This window comes from Perca flavescens, chromosome 9 (assembly GCF_004354835.1).
Source record: "Perca flavescens isolate YP-PL-M2 chromosome 9, PFLA_1.0, whole genome shotgun sequence".
Classification (NCBI taxonomy): Eukaryota; Metazoa; Chordata; class Actinopteri; order Perciformes; family Percidae; genus Perca; species Perca flavescens.
In genome coordinates, this window is record NC_041339.1 from 23,621,358 (window position 1) to 23,634,818 (window position 13,461).

General features: G+C 41.4%; 1 protein-coding gene across 3 annotated transcripts in view; it reads right to left on the bottom strand.

The window, feature by feature from the left end:
* ptprsa (protein tyrosine phosphatase receptor type Sa) overlaps window positions 1–13,461 on the bottom strand; it is a 244,961-nt gene that overhangs the window by 47,412 nt on the left and 184,088 nt on the right. For all 3 annotated transcript variants that reach the window (XM_028587830.1, XM_028587831.1, XM_028587829.1), the window contains 3 exons: window positions 7,931–8,251; window positions 5,593–5,786; window positions 2,400–2,517 (listed from right to left, as the gene is read on the bottom strand). In XM_028587830.1, coding sequence (XP_028443631.1) covers window positions 2,400–2,517; window positions 5,593–5,786; window positions 7,931–8,251 — 633 coding nt within the window. The remainder of the gene's footprint in view (window positions 1–2,399; window positions 2,518–5,592; window positions 5,787–7,930; window positions 8,252–13,461) is intronic.

The following is a 13,461-nucleotide window of genomic DNA, read 5'->3' on the forward strand; positions in this document are numbered from 1 at the left end:
TGTCTGGAAGATGAAAAGACTTGGCCATTGATGTCAATCGTCTTTTAAGTGGCACTAAAACATGCTCTATTTGTCATGATGTTCTGATGTTCTGTTCCGCAATTGTTTACTTTAAGGGCATAGTTGTCTGTAATAAAAAAATACAAAAAATTAAAAGCTGTTGCATAAGTGTGTTTGTGAATTTTGTGCCGGTTTATGAGTGAGTTTTCACAAGGGTAAACCAATTGAAAGAGCGGTTTTGCAGAAAGAGATTTAATCATTTGTATGGCGAAGAACACAGATGTGTAAACATCATATATATCTTGGTTATTTTAGGAATTCGGCTAGCACTATAAAAGTGAATAAAAATGAGTCCTAGGAAGGACTTTTTGGCTGGCACACTCTCTACTATGAGACTGGTTTTTGTAATTATATGTTCTTGCTGTTTGTCAGCTCAGAGATGCTCTGAAGCTGTCCACTAAGGTTGAGGTTGCTCTAGAGGGGAAAAAAACTCAGACATTATAAAAGGATGCAGCCATATTTCTGAAAAGTAAGCCATTTTTAAAGAGAACACACAAAAAAAATCCCTTTTGTTCCCTGTCTGATATAGCCTCGTGAGACCGTCCTGATCTCGCGAGCTCCAGTTTTCCACTCGCAGATCAGTCTGGCATCTTGAGGCAGAGAAAATTTGGAGCCGTTAGCCAAACGACCGGGCCAATCGGCGTTGGTTTTGAGGTGGGTTAGGTGGTGATAGACAGATGGTTTATCCAATCAGCTAAGCAGTATTTTCAGACGGCGGTAGCCCTAATTCTGTTAGCCACTCGCTAATGCTTTTTTTCTCTTGGATCCTTCTTTTGGGAACCTGAAATGGTGCCTTTTATTCCTAAATTCTCGTTACACAAACGGCAAATCTCCTTTACCGACATGTTGCTTGCATGCTGAGCTAACGAGCTATGCTTTGCCTGCAGCAGCAGGGGCGGGCTTGTGGTTGTATTTTCATACGCTTCATGGATCTGATTGGTTGATTTGGCCCGTCTATCACCAACATAGGTGATAAACAGATGGTTCATCCAGTCAGCTAACCAGTATTTCCGCCCCTTCCCAAAAGTTCTCCAACGGAAAGTTCCCAGATGGATATGCCGAGCAAATGCGAAGCAATCCATCTGACGGAGTCAGGTTATGTCTGATACAGACCTCAGGAAATTCTACGGTATTTCAGAATTCCCAAACCAATGGGAACCCTGCTATTCACTAGGCCATCCTAACATCCCTCAGAACAAGAAGGACAACCACTTCACCTCCAAAAAAGGCTGCTGAGGCTTGTCTTCTCCCCACTTCTCACTCCTTCCCCTTTTTCCATTTATCTTGGCCCCCTAGCATAAACCATTTTTTTACACTTCAATAATAAAAAGGAGAGGCTTTCCCTCTGAGGGCCAGACAGAGTATGCTAGACTGGCATATCAGTCAGCCGGCACTGACAGGAGGACGAAGAGTGACAGCACTCATTCAAGCCCCTTTGACAGCGTCGCACTCCCTGACACCTGTAACACACACACCTGTCAGGATCTGGGAAATTTGCCTATGTTTGTGTGTGTGTTGGGGTGTGGTTCTATTGTTGTGCTTTGTTTCATGATTGTGCCACAGTATAGGTTGGCTTATACTGTATGTGTGGGATCAGTAGTGGGGACAGCAATTTCTCATGAGTATGTGTGAGTGACTAGGTAAGTATGCAGGCGCGTGTGTGTATACAAGTATGTATGCAGTTGTGTACATATTGGCTCTCTGAAGCCTACCAAAGCCAACTGGACACAGATGCTCACACCAAAGGACACCTCCTATCTCGGCTTGATGCCTTAACTTCTCTCAAGGCAGGCTTTCACACTTTCACAGCCAGTCTCACAGGTTTAGATCCTGTTCAGGGTAACTAAGCTGCTATAGCTTCTATACAGGCTCAAGTGGTCCAGTTGCCTACCGGTGGTAACAAGGGAAAAAAACTGAAGAAGACTTTGTAGTGTGCAGGCAATAGCCTCCAGCATTTTATCCTTAAAGCTCAAACCAACGACCCAACAGGGGTTTTCAAGCTGTCATAATCTGTCTGAAAAATCTACCACGTACCTCATACCACCTCCTTGATCTCTAAAAATCTGTGGATAGTCTTCTGAACATGATTCAAATGATAAATGCTGCCCTGGTAGAATCAAACATCAACTTAACTGACTGAACTGTTCTTGAATCCAGATATACCTCAGATTCATTTATTTGGAAAACTATCAAAATTCTGTTGTTGAAAAAATGAATGATGAGGAACTTCTGAGCAAGGTAACCTTCAGCCACAGGCTGAAAAATAATACGCTACTTTTATTGCTGCCTGAACAAAGGTTTTGTAAACAAACAAACAAATAAAGACATGATGTACTGACCTGCCCCTTTGGTCACCACCAGTTTGGGTTTGCTCCGGGCTCCATCCCCCTTGGTGGTGTATGCTGCCACCGTAATGGAGTAAGTGGTGTCTGGCTTGAGTCCTCCAATTACCATTTCCTATGGGACACAGGGAAGGGATAGGAACAGGAAAGTGTCAAAATGTGTCTTGAATTTCTGACAATTTGACCCCCATTCATTCAGTTTAAACTGCCTTATGTAGAATGTTAATCTATGTGAAGTGTCTCCTGATGCGCTATTTATTTTCACAAGGCATGCATTAAATGTAATGTCCCCCCATGTAATGGGAGACCATTCCATTAAGTAAATCCTCAGAGTAGCCAAGGTGGAGGAGGGACATTAGGTATGTAAGTGGAAAATAACCCCCCTCGTTCCTTTAGCAATATTCCAATCAAAAACTTAACTTTGCGATAAATGCATGATGAATACATCCTGCCCATTCACTGGCAGTTTTTAACCTCAGCCATTAAGTTTCCTTGAGTCCTCTTCAAAGAGAGGCTTCCGATCAATTCTAATGAATCTTTCAGGGGAGCAGGTTTGAACGAATGCAGAATGAGGTTTTTAACAGTCTGGTTGGCAGAGGGATGGGAGAGGTCAATAAAGGTAAATGAGCAATAAGTACCGTCTTGTACTTCAGATGCTGTTAACGTAATGCAGATGGACTGGGGTTTCAAATCTGGGTTCAAAATAATGGTGTTTTAGAAAAAAAGAATCTGCAGTTCTGAACGATGATCAAGACTGTGATGAGGATTTTGTTTGTAGGTGTCAAGGGTCATACATCGAAGTTATGTAAACTACAGTCTTTTCAATAAAAGAGATACAAAAAAAGTGTGTGAACTCAGGGCAGCACAGTAATTCTAAGGCACCACACAGAAAATTAAATAATATGGTTTAAACACGCACACAAAAAAGAAAAAATACACACCACCAGAACACAAGACAAAACATACTGTATCCACACACAGCATGACACAAGCAGCATTAGCATTCCAGGCACAGTGGGCAGTGGGTACTGCATCAGCCATCATTTTGTAGAAGCTAGCTGGCAATTAAAGTTTGTCCTTTTTTCCTTAGCGGCATATAGAGATAGTGTGTAGGTTGGCTGGCCAGAGAGCTAAGGTGAAACCTCTGAGCCACTTTGTTATCCAAACATATTAAATAAAGATTGAAGAGGATTGTGAAAACCGTGAATCCAACCAGGTTGATACAATACCCACTGTTTATACCCTTTCAGCTACACAAACAGCAGGCGAAACTTCATACTTACATATTCAGCTGTATCGTCCGTTTCCCACTAACCCCACCCCCCGCCAAAGAGGAGAGCACAGGAGAGAGAGCAATATTTTTTTAAAGAAAGAGAGAGAAAAGAAAGGGAAAAAATAGGATTGTGAGAGACGGGGGAATTAGAGGTCTGGGAGCAGAGGGTTGGTATCAGAAATAGTTCACTGGTTTTGTGGCGTCAGGAGAGAGAGAAGCTGTTTGAAACTATGTTATGAGGAGCAGCTGAAACAAAGCTGAGAGTTGTATAGATCTGCCTGGAGATGTTGAACCATGTTACTGTGCAGCCAATAATAAGCTACCTCAGTGTTACTGTAAACCATTGATAGATACAGCCAGTAGTGACATCGAGATGCAGCTTTATTGATGAGCTCACTTTTAAATATACTAAACACATATATTAGCTTGCACGGCAGCTGGATTCTCACGATATCTCGAGATCACACGAGAATTGTGGGATCACAACGGGTGGTGATGGCGCAGTGGATATGTCACATGCCTTTGGTGTGGTAGACCCGGGTTCGATTCCCACTGCGATACATCAACCAATGTGTCCCTGAGCAAGACACTTAACCCCTAGTTGCTCCAGAGGTGTGTGTGACCTCGGATATATAAGAATTGTAAGTCGCTTTGGATAAAAGCGTCCGCTAAATGACATGTAATAATCACGTATCACACGAAAATCAATCTTGTCAGGCTTCAAGTAATGCGTTTGAATCTGATGATCAGCTTACTGAATCGGCGTGAGGAGCTACTGGCAGTGCACGTGCGTGTTTAGGTGTGTGTGTGTGACAGATGATCTAATCACTGCCAGGTCTTTTTTGAAAGTTTCCAATGACGGCTTCTCAGATGGTTCTGCGTAACAAACCATCTGGCGCATCCAGATCATTTTGCCAGGCATTCTTTGTTGACTACTGGGTGCATGCATCGCTTGGATCTTATAATTTAAGTTATTTAAGCTGATGCTACTCTTGGAGTCGTGGTCAGCTAAATGCCAAAAATGTCAACATAATGCTGGTGGCGTTTGGCCAATATGGAAAAAATAGATTTTCATTCATTCATTCCCAAAATATGTAGAATTGCATACAGCTTTTCTTTTCTGTGTTGTTTACCCTATTGCTTTAAGGGCTATAATTTCCATTTGGATGATTGCTACTGTGTCATTTTGGCAGGATTCCTCCAACATATTTTGTAAAAAGAAAAAGGGCCATTATACACAGCTCCATTACAATTCTAGCTGTCAGTGGAGGCAGATTTTTGGTGAAATCTTTCATGCCAATTTTACTTCCTCACTCTACCCCCCACTCCCCCAAAAAAATATACAGAAAACTATAATCAGCATTTTTGAGTCTTTGTGTTTGATACAAGCACACAAACAGACAGTTCATGGTATATGTTGCCATAAAGCAGGGGTCTATGCATTCCTAATAAAAGCCCTGGAGGCAGAAGAGGGAGGACAAGAGGAGTGAAGCTTTGATTACAGTTTTTGTTGTGGGCTGAGGGGAAAATAATATTACAGCAATATGAAATGAAATCCAAGAGGGAACAGCACCCATATCGCTTCTCATACTCCAGCAATATTTGCAAAGCCACAACAGTGAGGATGAAGTACACAATTTGTAGTCCGTGTGAGAAAAAAAGTTGGGCAAAGTTTCTTTGAAATGTCCACTGAGGTTTTAATCATTGCGTCAGTGTAACTATGGTGTTTTAATCTGCTTAACTGGTAACATCTCTTTGTATCACGATTGACAAATATATTCAAAGGCAGACCTGGGCATATTTGCAATTTAATGTGAGCAAAAGCTGCATTGATGCATGGTATAAGCATGCTTTGAGGTGGAATTTAAAATAGTTTGACATAACTGACTTGTACAAAGGAAACAGAGATGGTCATACCTGGGCATCGGCCAGCATGACGTCTTTGATGAGGGGCAGGCCCCTTGACTCGCCGTTTTCCACGCGTACGTAGTGGACCTGGTAGCCACGGATCTGACCGTGCTGCTTGCCCGGCGTCAGGGAGCGCCACATCACCTTTAGTGCTGTGGAGTTTAGGACCTCCACCTCCACTCGCCTGGGAGGAGCCCCAGGAACTGTGGGTCACAAAACAAAAACCCAAACCTGAATAATTTTGTTATATTTATTGCTGACAATTGATTCACCATTTTCAGATATTAGTGGGAAAGTGAAAAGTAGATGTTCCTGATTCAACGAGTGCAATAAACAAACAATACTGTGTCTCAGTAAAATTGCTCTACATCCTTCATAAGGGCAATGCAGGATGAAAGAGGCACATTGTGTCATGGCATTCATAAACCCCTGACACACACATGCACACACAGCATCTATTGAACATACCCACATCTAGCAAGATAGATAATAATAATAAAATAATAAAAACAACAAACACACTGTCAGGCCGCATAAGTCTTCCCGCAGTATTATATTCCCCCCACACACACACACACACACACACACACACACACACACACACACACACACACACACACACACACACACACACACACACACACACACACACACACACACACACACACACACACACACACACACACACACACACACACACACACACACACACACACACACAACTTTCTCCTGTCTCCTCCACCTTTTCAATATATGTCTGCGGTGTCTGTCTGCCATCAGCAGAAAGATCTCAGTCATAATGACAGGCCTTTATGGAAGGCCTTGCTTCTAGGCCTTTCGGTGTGCCATGGCCTGGACCTTTCTGAGATGGATGTGCCATTAATAGAACTCTTACACTCAAAACTGCTTCCATTTGCTCGTCCATAAACACTTCAAGTCCCCTTCTTCCCCCCTAAATCACAACCCCATTTCCTCCCCATCTTCCCTTGTTTATTACTAAAATCTTTTAGCCCCTGACTGTTTTTATTTATTTATTTTTTTTACTTGGCACTTCTCTAAAACGTTATTATTGTAATGACACCAGAAAATCTGTTATAGCTATCGCCAGTGCGCTGTTTGCCCTGCAAATCCTGATACTGGTGTCTTTTAAAACAGGAATGTTGAATTTAAGCTTGTCTCTACAGTTGCTCTCGTTGTACATCAGTGTCAGAAAAATGCTTAAAACGCTGTGGTAATGGTTGTGAAATGGATCGTGGAGAATAGAAGTCATTGTCAGCCATCCGTCAATCATTCAGATGTGCTGTGACTTGGCCCACATCTTTACTCGTCAGTTTACATATTTTATTGTTCAACTGCTTTTCTCCTTTGTCATTTATTTTCTGCTATCCAACTTAGCTGCATCATGTTCATGTTCCAAGCACAATCTAAATATTTTGTGCCTAATTGCTACACAGTATGTATTTGTTTATCAATCTGTTACCATTGTCTTCATCCTCAACTACATTTTTAAGAAAAGAGATTTGAGTTGCAACCTTATTGGACACAGACCTGCTGCATTAACCTCCAACCTGCTGTTGCCACCGAAAATGCACAGAACGATATGGCCTTGTCGTGTACAGCACTCAGAAATGCTTATGACTCTCAGCTGAGCAATGGGATACTGTTAAAAGCCTACCGGATATGGGATCTGGCAGCTATTATGAATTACATTTAGTCAGTTATGTTTTACACTTGATTTCCCAAGTGTGTTATCTCTTCAAAGTCTTTTCCTCTGGTTTACACAGCTGTATGTGGTCCTGTTACTTATGGACAACAATGTTGGTATGCTTCTGAAAACAATTCTACCAATACTAAATTGAATTAATTTTTTTTAACCTTTATTTATTCAGGGAAGGTTCACTGAGAGGCAGCCTCTCTTGTGCAGGAACGCCCTGATCACATTCACACAGTTCCACATTCATACAAGGAATCTGCTGGCCACTGAGCAGCTCCACTGGAGCGGTTGGGGGTTAAGGGCCTTGCTCAAGGGCACCTCAGTGGTGGTAATGAGGGAGGGGACAAGCGCTACTCTTTCACTTTCCCCACCCAGATTTTATCCTGTCGGTCTGGGGATTGAACCAACCACCTCCCGGTCACAAGCTCGCTTCTCTAACATTTAGGCCACCAATGAATTGATAACAATTTCTAATGGATGCTTGTAAGATGGACACGTACTCCACCTGCATGTATGCAACGATTCACACACATACAGAAGTAAACAGCCAAGGGCACACTCACCATCTAACTAACAAACAATACATTCATTTCTACATTGAGTTTAGCCTCTACACATTAGAGATTCAAGTACCGTCTTCGTCTGTGCGGCAGATCAGGGGCTCGCTTTCAGGGCCTGGTCCGATCACAGTGGACGCAGACACACTGATGCGGTACTGGGTCCACTTCTCCAATCGCTGCAGCAGCACCTGCTCTACAGTGGCAGGGACTGTAGGCTCCTCCATGGGCTCCCCGTCGTCACTGCCGCCTTCTGACGGGCCCACCACCTGGTAGCGCACCCTATAACCCGCCAGGACACCGTTCTGACTCTTCAAAGGCGGGGGGCGCCAACTTACCAGCAGGGTGGTGGAGCTGGTGCTGCTGCATTTAATGTCTTGAGGGGGGGCGGAGGGCTCTGGTGAGGTGGAAAGGACAGGAAGGAAGGGAGGGGGAGGGGGGTCGAGGACGAGGAGGACGGGGAAGGGGGAAGGTAGGGGTAAAAAACAAAAAAATAAAAAGATGGGAGAGATAAAGAAAATGATAAAAAGGATAAAAAAACAAACAATAAGAGTAATTCAAACCAAAAATTGCAAAACAAAAACAGAGGCAAAATGTTTAAAATAAAAATACAATCATCAAGCAAATGTCAACATAAGAGGCATAAATGAACAATGGCACAAGCTTGTGTAATAATGAATCAAGATGGCTACCCTAGTGAGATACCTGGGGACAAGCGCTGGACACGCAGACATATTTGGTTCTGTCACGTTTTTCGACATTAAGAGAAAAGCTTCATGGTGTAGAATTAATGCTCGAGCATTTTTGTATTACTGCTACTGACAAAATAGACCTAGCAGAGTCTAACTTTTTCAAGAACAATTAGTTGGATGTACCACAAAAATGAGACATCCTATTGCAACACTATCATGATCTCCAGCCCGTCTTACAACAGAACCCATTTGTTTGTCCTGCAATGTATTACAATACAGGAGGTGGGACACTTTCTTGCTTATGTCATCCTTGTTAAACCCTGTACTCAATATTGTGAATGTTTCACAGTGCAGTGCCAGATGGACAAAGATGAACACATCCATTGTGCATTTTATATTCAGGCACTAAGCTGACACTTAACAACTAAAAACTAGCGACCAGGTAAGTCGTGAGCACTAAAATAAATAATAAATAAATAACTTTCCCCCTCAGGGTCTCTGCAATTTTGCAACCACTAAGCCACTCAGCCATCCACATGATGATTAATGACATGGACAGTCCATAAAGTCAGCATGAGAATAAGATAGTTAAGTTTAGTGTTAATGTGCATTGTTAGTCCAATTGATAATGATTTCTGGCAGCTATTGTCATGTCAATTTCACCTTGAATAAGCATGATTAAAGACTCCATTAAAAAGCATTTGTAATTTTTGTACCAGACATTTCAGCCAAATTATCATAAGCTAAAACAAGCTATTTCTTTCCTATGTATAAGCTAGCAGGGAGGTAGAGTAGTCTGTCTTTTTAAATTTGTAACAGTATAAAAGCTTTCCAACACGGTGGCTTTTATTTGTGTCTGAAGTGTTCTTCCAAAACATATTAAAACCTACACATCTGTGAACTTTCTAAATCAAATTCAATGCCTCTCACTTCTAATCTGTGCCAAGCTCTTACACAGCTTGTGCTCGTCCAGAGAGTGTGCTCTGTGCAGAGCGCGATAAAATGTTTCCCTTCTCATCCAGTTTGGTATTATATGGATAAAAAGACATGTATGAAATTATTTCTATCCAAGGTTTCCTCTATCCCCCTGGTTTTGTGTGAGAATATATTCCCTCCATCTTGGTGTGACAAACCCAGTTCATTATTACATTTTTGTCTGTTATGTAAGGAAAAAAATGCACAATAATACAAAATGAAATTAAATACCACCAGAAGAAAAATGCATTCCACACACAGCAACTCAGGAAAATAACTCAAATGAAACTCATGGAACAAGCAGCATGTTCTCATTCCAAAACAAAGGCTGAAGAAATAAATTATGAACTGAAGGAGGGTACTGGGAAATGAATGTCTCTGTAACCCAGGTGACTCAAAAGAAAGAACCACAACAGTTAAGGTTTAAAATGACAACTCATGAGAAAATGTGGAAAAACAAGATACTCAGCACAAACAGAAAATGAGAACATTTAACTTCTAAAAAAAAACAACAACAAACAAAAAGAAATCACAAGCCTTTGTTTGCATTATACGTACCTGGCTCCCACAAATACTAAATTGTTAAGACTTTCTTACCGTCAGCACCTGACTACAGAGCGTGCTTACTCTATAATCAGTGAACTGCAACACTTTCCCTCTCAAAAAGCATGCCAGAAATGTTGACATCAATCCCCGTTTTCGAATCAGTAAATAACACCTTTAATTTTGACTCACTGAGAGTTAGTTTTGGACCCATTTTGGGGTTATTGGGAGGGAGAGAGTTGGCTCTGTGCTGTAGCCAGGGCTGTTTAATACTCATGTATCTTTGGGCAGGAGGATCCACAAGACTGTGAGAGGGGAAGACATAGGGGGGAAACTCGCTTCCAAGATATTCTGTTCTTCTTCACTTGGCCATGTACATAGACAACCATTCCAGTTAAAAATGTGTTCAAATAAATCCCATTTCATAGCCCTGTGCCTATGTATCTTTGTAAAGCTTACTGCCATTTTGAGAATGACAAGATACAAGAATAGAGGAAGCAAGATGGAAAGCTTGCATTTCTGAATTCATAAAAGTTTAATGATAGCGTTCTGTCACTTTGGGTAAAACAGCTTTTAAAAAAAAACAAAAAAAAACGAACTGAATGTTCCAGCACACAACAAATGAGTGCAGGACCTCAGCCACAGTTCCCAAACCCTTCTCTGTGTCCAATGGGCTTATTTACTTACGGTCCTACTGGATTTTGAGCCTTTCAGCTTCTTTCCTCCGCTCATATTGTATTTGCAAACTCTCCACGTCAAGAATGATTGCTCAGTTTTCAATCTTTGTGGTGCGGAAAAGGCTGTGAATCTGACAGGGGCCAGGCTATCACAGTGCACAGGCATCCTCATGCCTGATAACGGTTTAAGACTGGCTGGGGCACAGCTTTTATAAAGTGCATATCCCATGAAGGCCAGTGGTAGGATTATGGATAGAAGAACTATACAAGCACAAAAGAAGCAGCTCAGCTAATGCTTCACTTGAGGTTCTTTTGAAGCTTCCCTGAAAGAGTTTCCTAACTGCTTTTTGACAAATAATTAGTCATGTCTGCATTCATATCTTTCTCTTTGACTTTTAGTCTGTTGTGATATGACTAAGAGCTCTGGGTCTAAAGTCTGTAATATCAAGTACTTGTGGCACACCTACTCATTATGACTGCCTTCAGAATAAAAGTGCATTTAGTGCAACATCCTCAGTGTATATAAATTGCACACATTGCTAACAGTTTAGGTACACAGGACATTATTCAATGTCTGTTGTCAACTCTTAAAATGACACAGATTGCCAATGCTTTTGCTATCAGAGTATAAGCACATGTCTGCATTTGAATTGTATTTTCATTAGAAGCCTTGAATAACAGGATGTTCATATTTGTAGATCATTATGGAATTAATCCGCCCGATGCCAAATGGCTGTGCTGTGGCTCACACAAATATTCCAATATATCTAAAAACCTCCTGCAATTACAGTAAGTGGGGGGCTAAACTGCTTGTTTGGATAAATACAGAGGATTTAGAATTTGCCACTTTAATTTGAGAGATAGCACTTGACTGGCTACTGGCAGGTTCTAGGTATAATCTGAATGTGTAACAAAGCCCGACAATCCAGGGGCCTGGCTCATAGTTAATCGCAAAGCATGAAATGAATTATGACGCTATGAAATGGGATTCTTATCTGCCACTCTGGGGCCCTGCAATGCTCCCAGGGTCCATCATAGGTCCTGTTAGCAACTGGGTAACAGCTAGAAGAATACTGGGAGCCCTCCCAGCTCTCAAGTTGTGGACCCACTCCGCCCACGTCTGAAAAGTCTCACAAAAATGGCCTCTCAGTGTGATCTGACTATAGCAGCATACCCCAAGAGGCCTTGCTTCTAAATGAGGGCTACTGGTGTCAGTAACATCTTGTGAATTTATTTGAGCCTGCTGTAATATTGACCATGAAAAGCCAATGAAACGATTGTGGTGCTCTTTGATTTGAGGAGTAATTTGGCGTCACTCAAGATGGAGCAAATAAGAACTGAGATCCATGAGAATTTTTTTGCAGTGGCTCTTCACGAGTTCTTGACAGAGTAGTCCCCATGACAATAGCCCCTGGTAATGCTGCTCCGACTGAGCACAAACTTCAACAATCTGCGAACATTTGTACCACAGATAACGGACAATAAAGCAAACAGGGAAATCATGTTGCCTGTCTTGATTTTACTTAGTGGAAAAGGGTTTCAGTCTGCCAGACATGTACTGGGTTAAAATCCAGGTTGCAATGGTTCTGTGGGGCTGTGAGTAAAACATGGCACTAACAATGCCAAAAATCAATGAACAATATTTATTATACTATTGTAAATATATGTCAATATAAGTTGAATGCAGTCGTTGCTTTTGTTTTTTACTGCCGTGTATTTCATTTTTTTGTCTTTTATTCTATCTGATTCTTCCTTAACATGCTATTAATCTTTGAGATTAGAGATTATTTTACTGTACTGTATATATGGGGCATATTTAGTAGTGCATCACCCATAGTGATCGTACAGTGGACTCTGGAGCCTGGCTTGTGCCACTGTGCCTACTGTATGCATGCTTCGTTTATACAATATGATCTTTTCTGATGTTTTTTTTTTCCAAAAGGCTGTAATACTGCATTGTAAAGACACCTAATTTAAGCTATGTCACAGGGCTCTTCACTGACTTGGATGCATAGAGATGCTGCTATTACTGACCTGTATGAGAAGCCAAACAGCAGACATGTCAGTATTTAACCATGTAAAAAGACTGCTTACTTTATGCTTCCAATTAGCTTGGTTAATAAAAACATTACAAAAAAGCCCCAACAAGAAAAACAACAGTTAACTGAATTCTTGTGTAGAGGTCTTTGAGAAAGGTTACGGCAGACTGAATCCCTAAACCTTGCGATCACTTACCTCAAAGGGTCCAAATGATTAAGTTATTTATTGTGTTGTGGAAAACATTGAGCTTTGTCTGACTTTAGTCTTTGACTTTTCTGACCTCAGCAGTGAAAAACCAAAGGATGTATCTCACACTTGCTTGAGCAGGGACTCCATAGAAACCATAGAAGTAGAATGGATAGAATAGGTAAAGATGGCTGTTAACCTTACCAAAGAGTATTTGATAATCATGTCATGGAAATTATAACTTATATGTATTAAGTTGATTACTACTCTGAACATAAATTGGAATTAATTTCCAGGACAGCAGTATCAAATTTTGGTGGTGGGCAGGCACATTGTATCAACGAACAGTTGTCCTTTCTATCCAATGTAATTGTATGGATGAGGCAGTTGAAAGGAAGAGCCCCTTGTCTCGAGCAGAGACTTGAGAAAAGCAATCAGTTGGCCTTATTCTCCCCCGTACTTGATCAACAGGCAAGGGTATGTCAGTGCTGTCT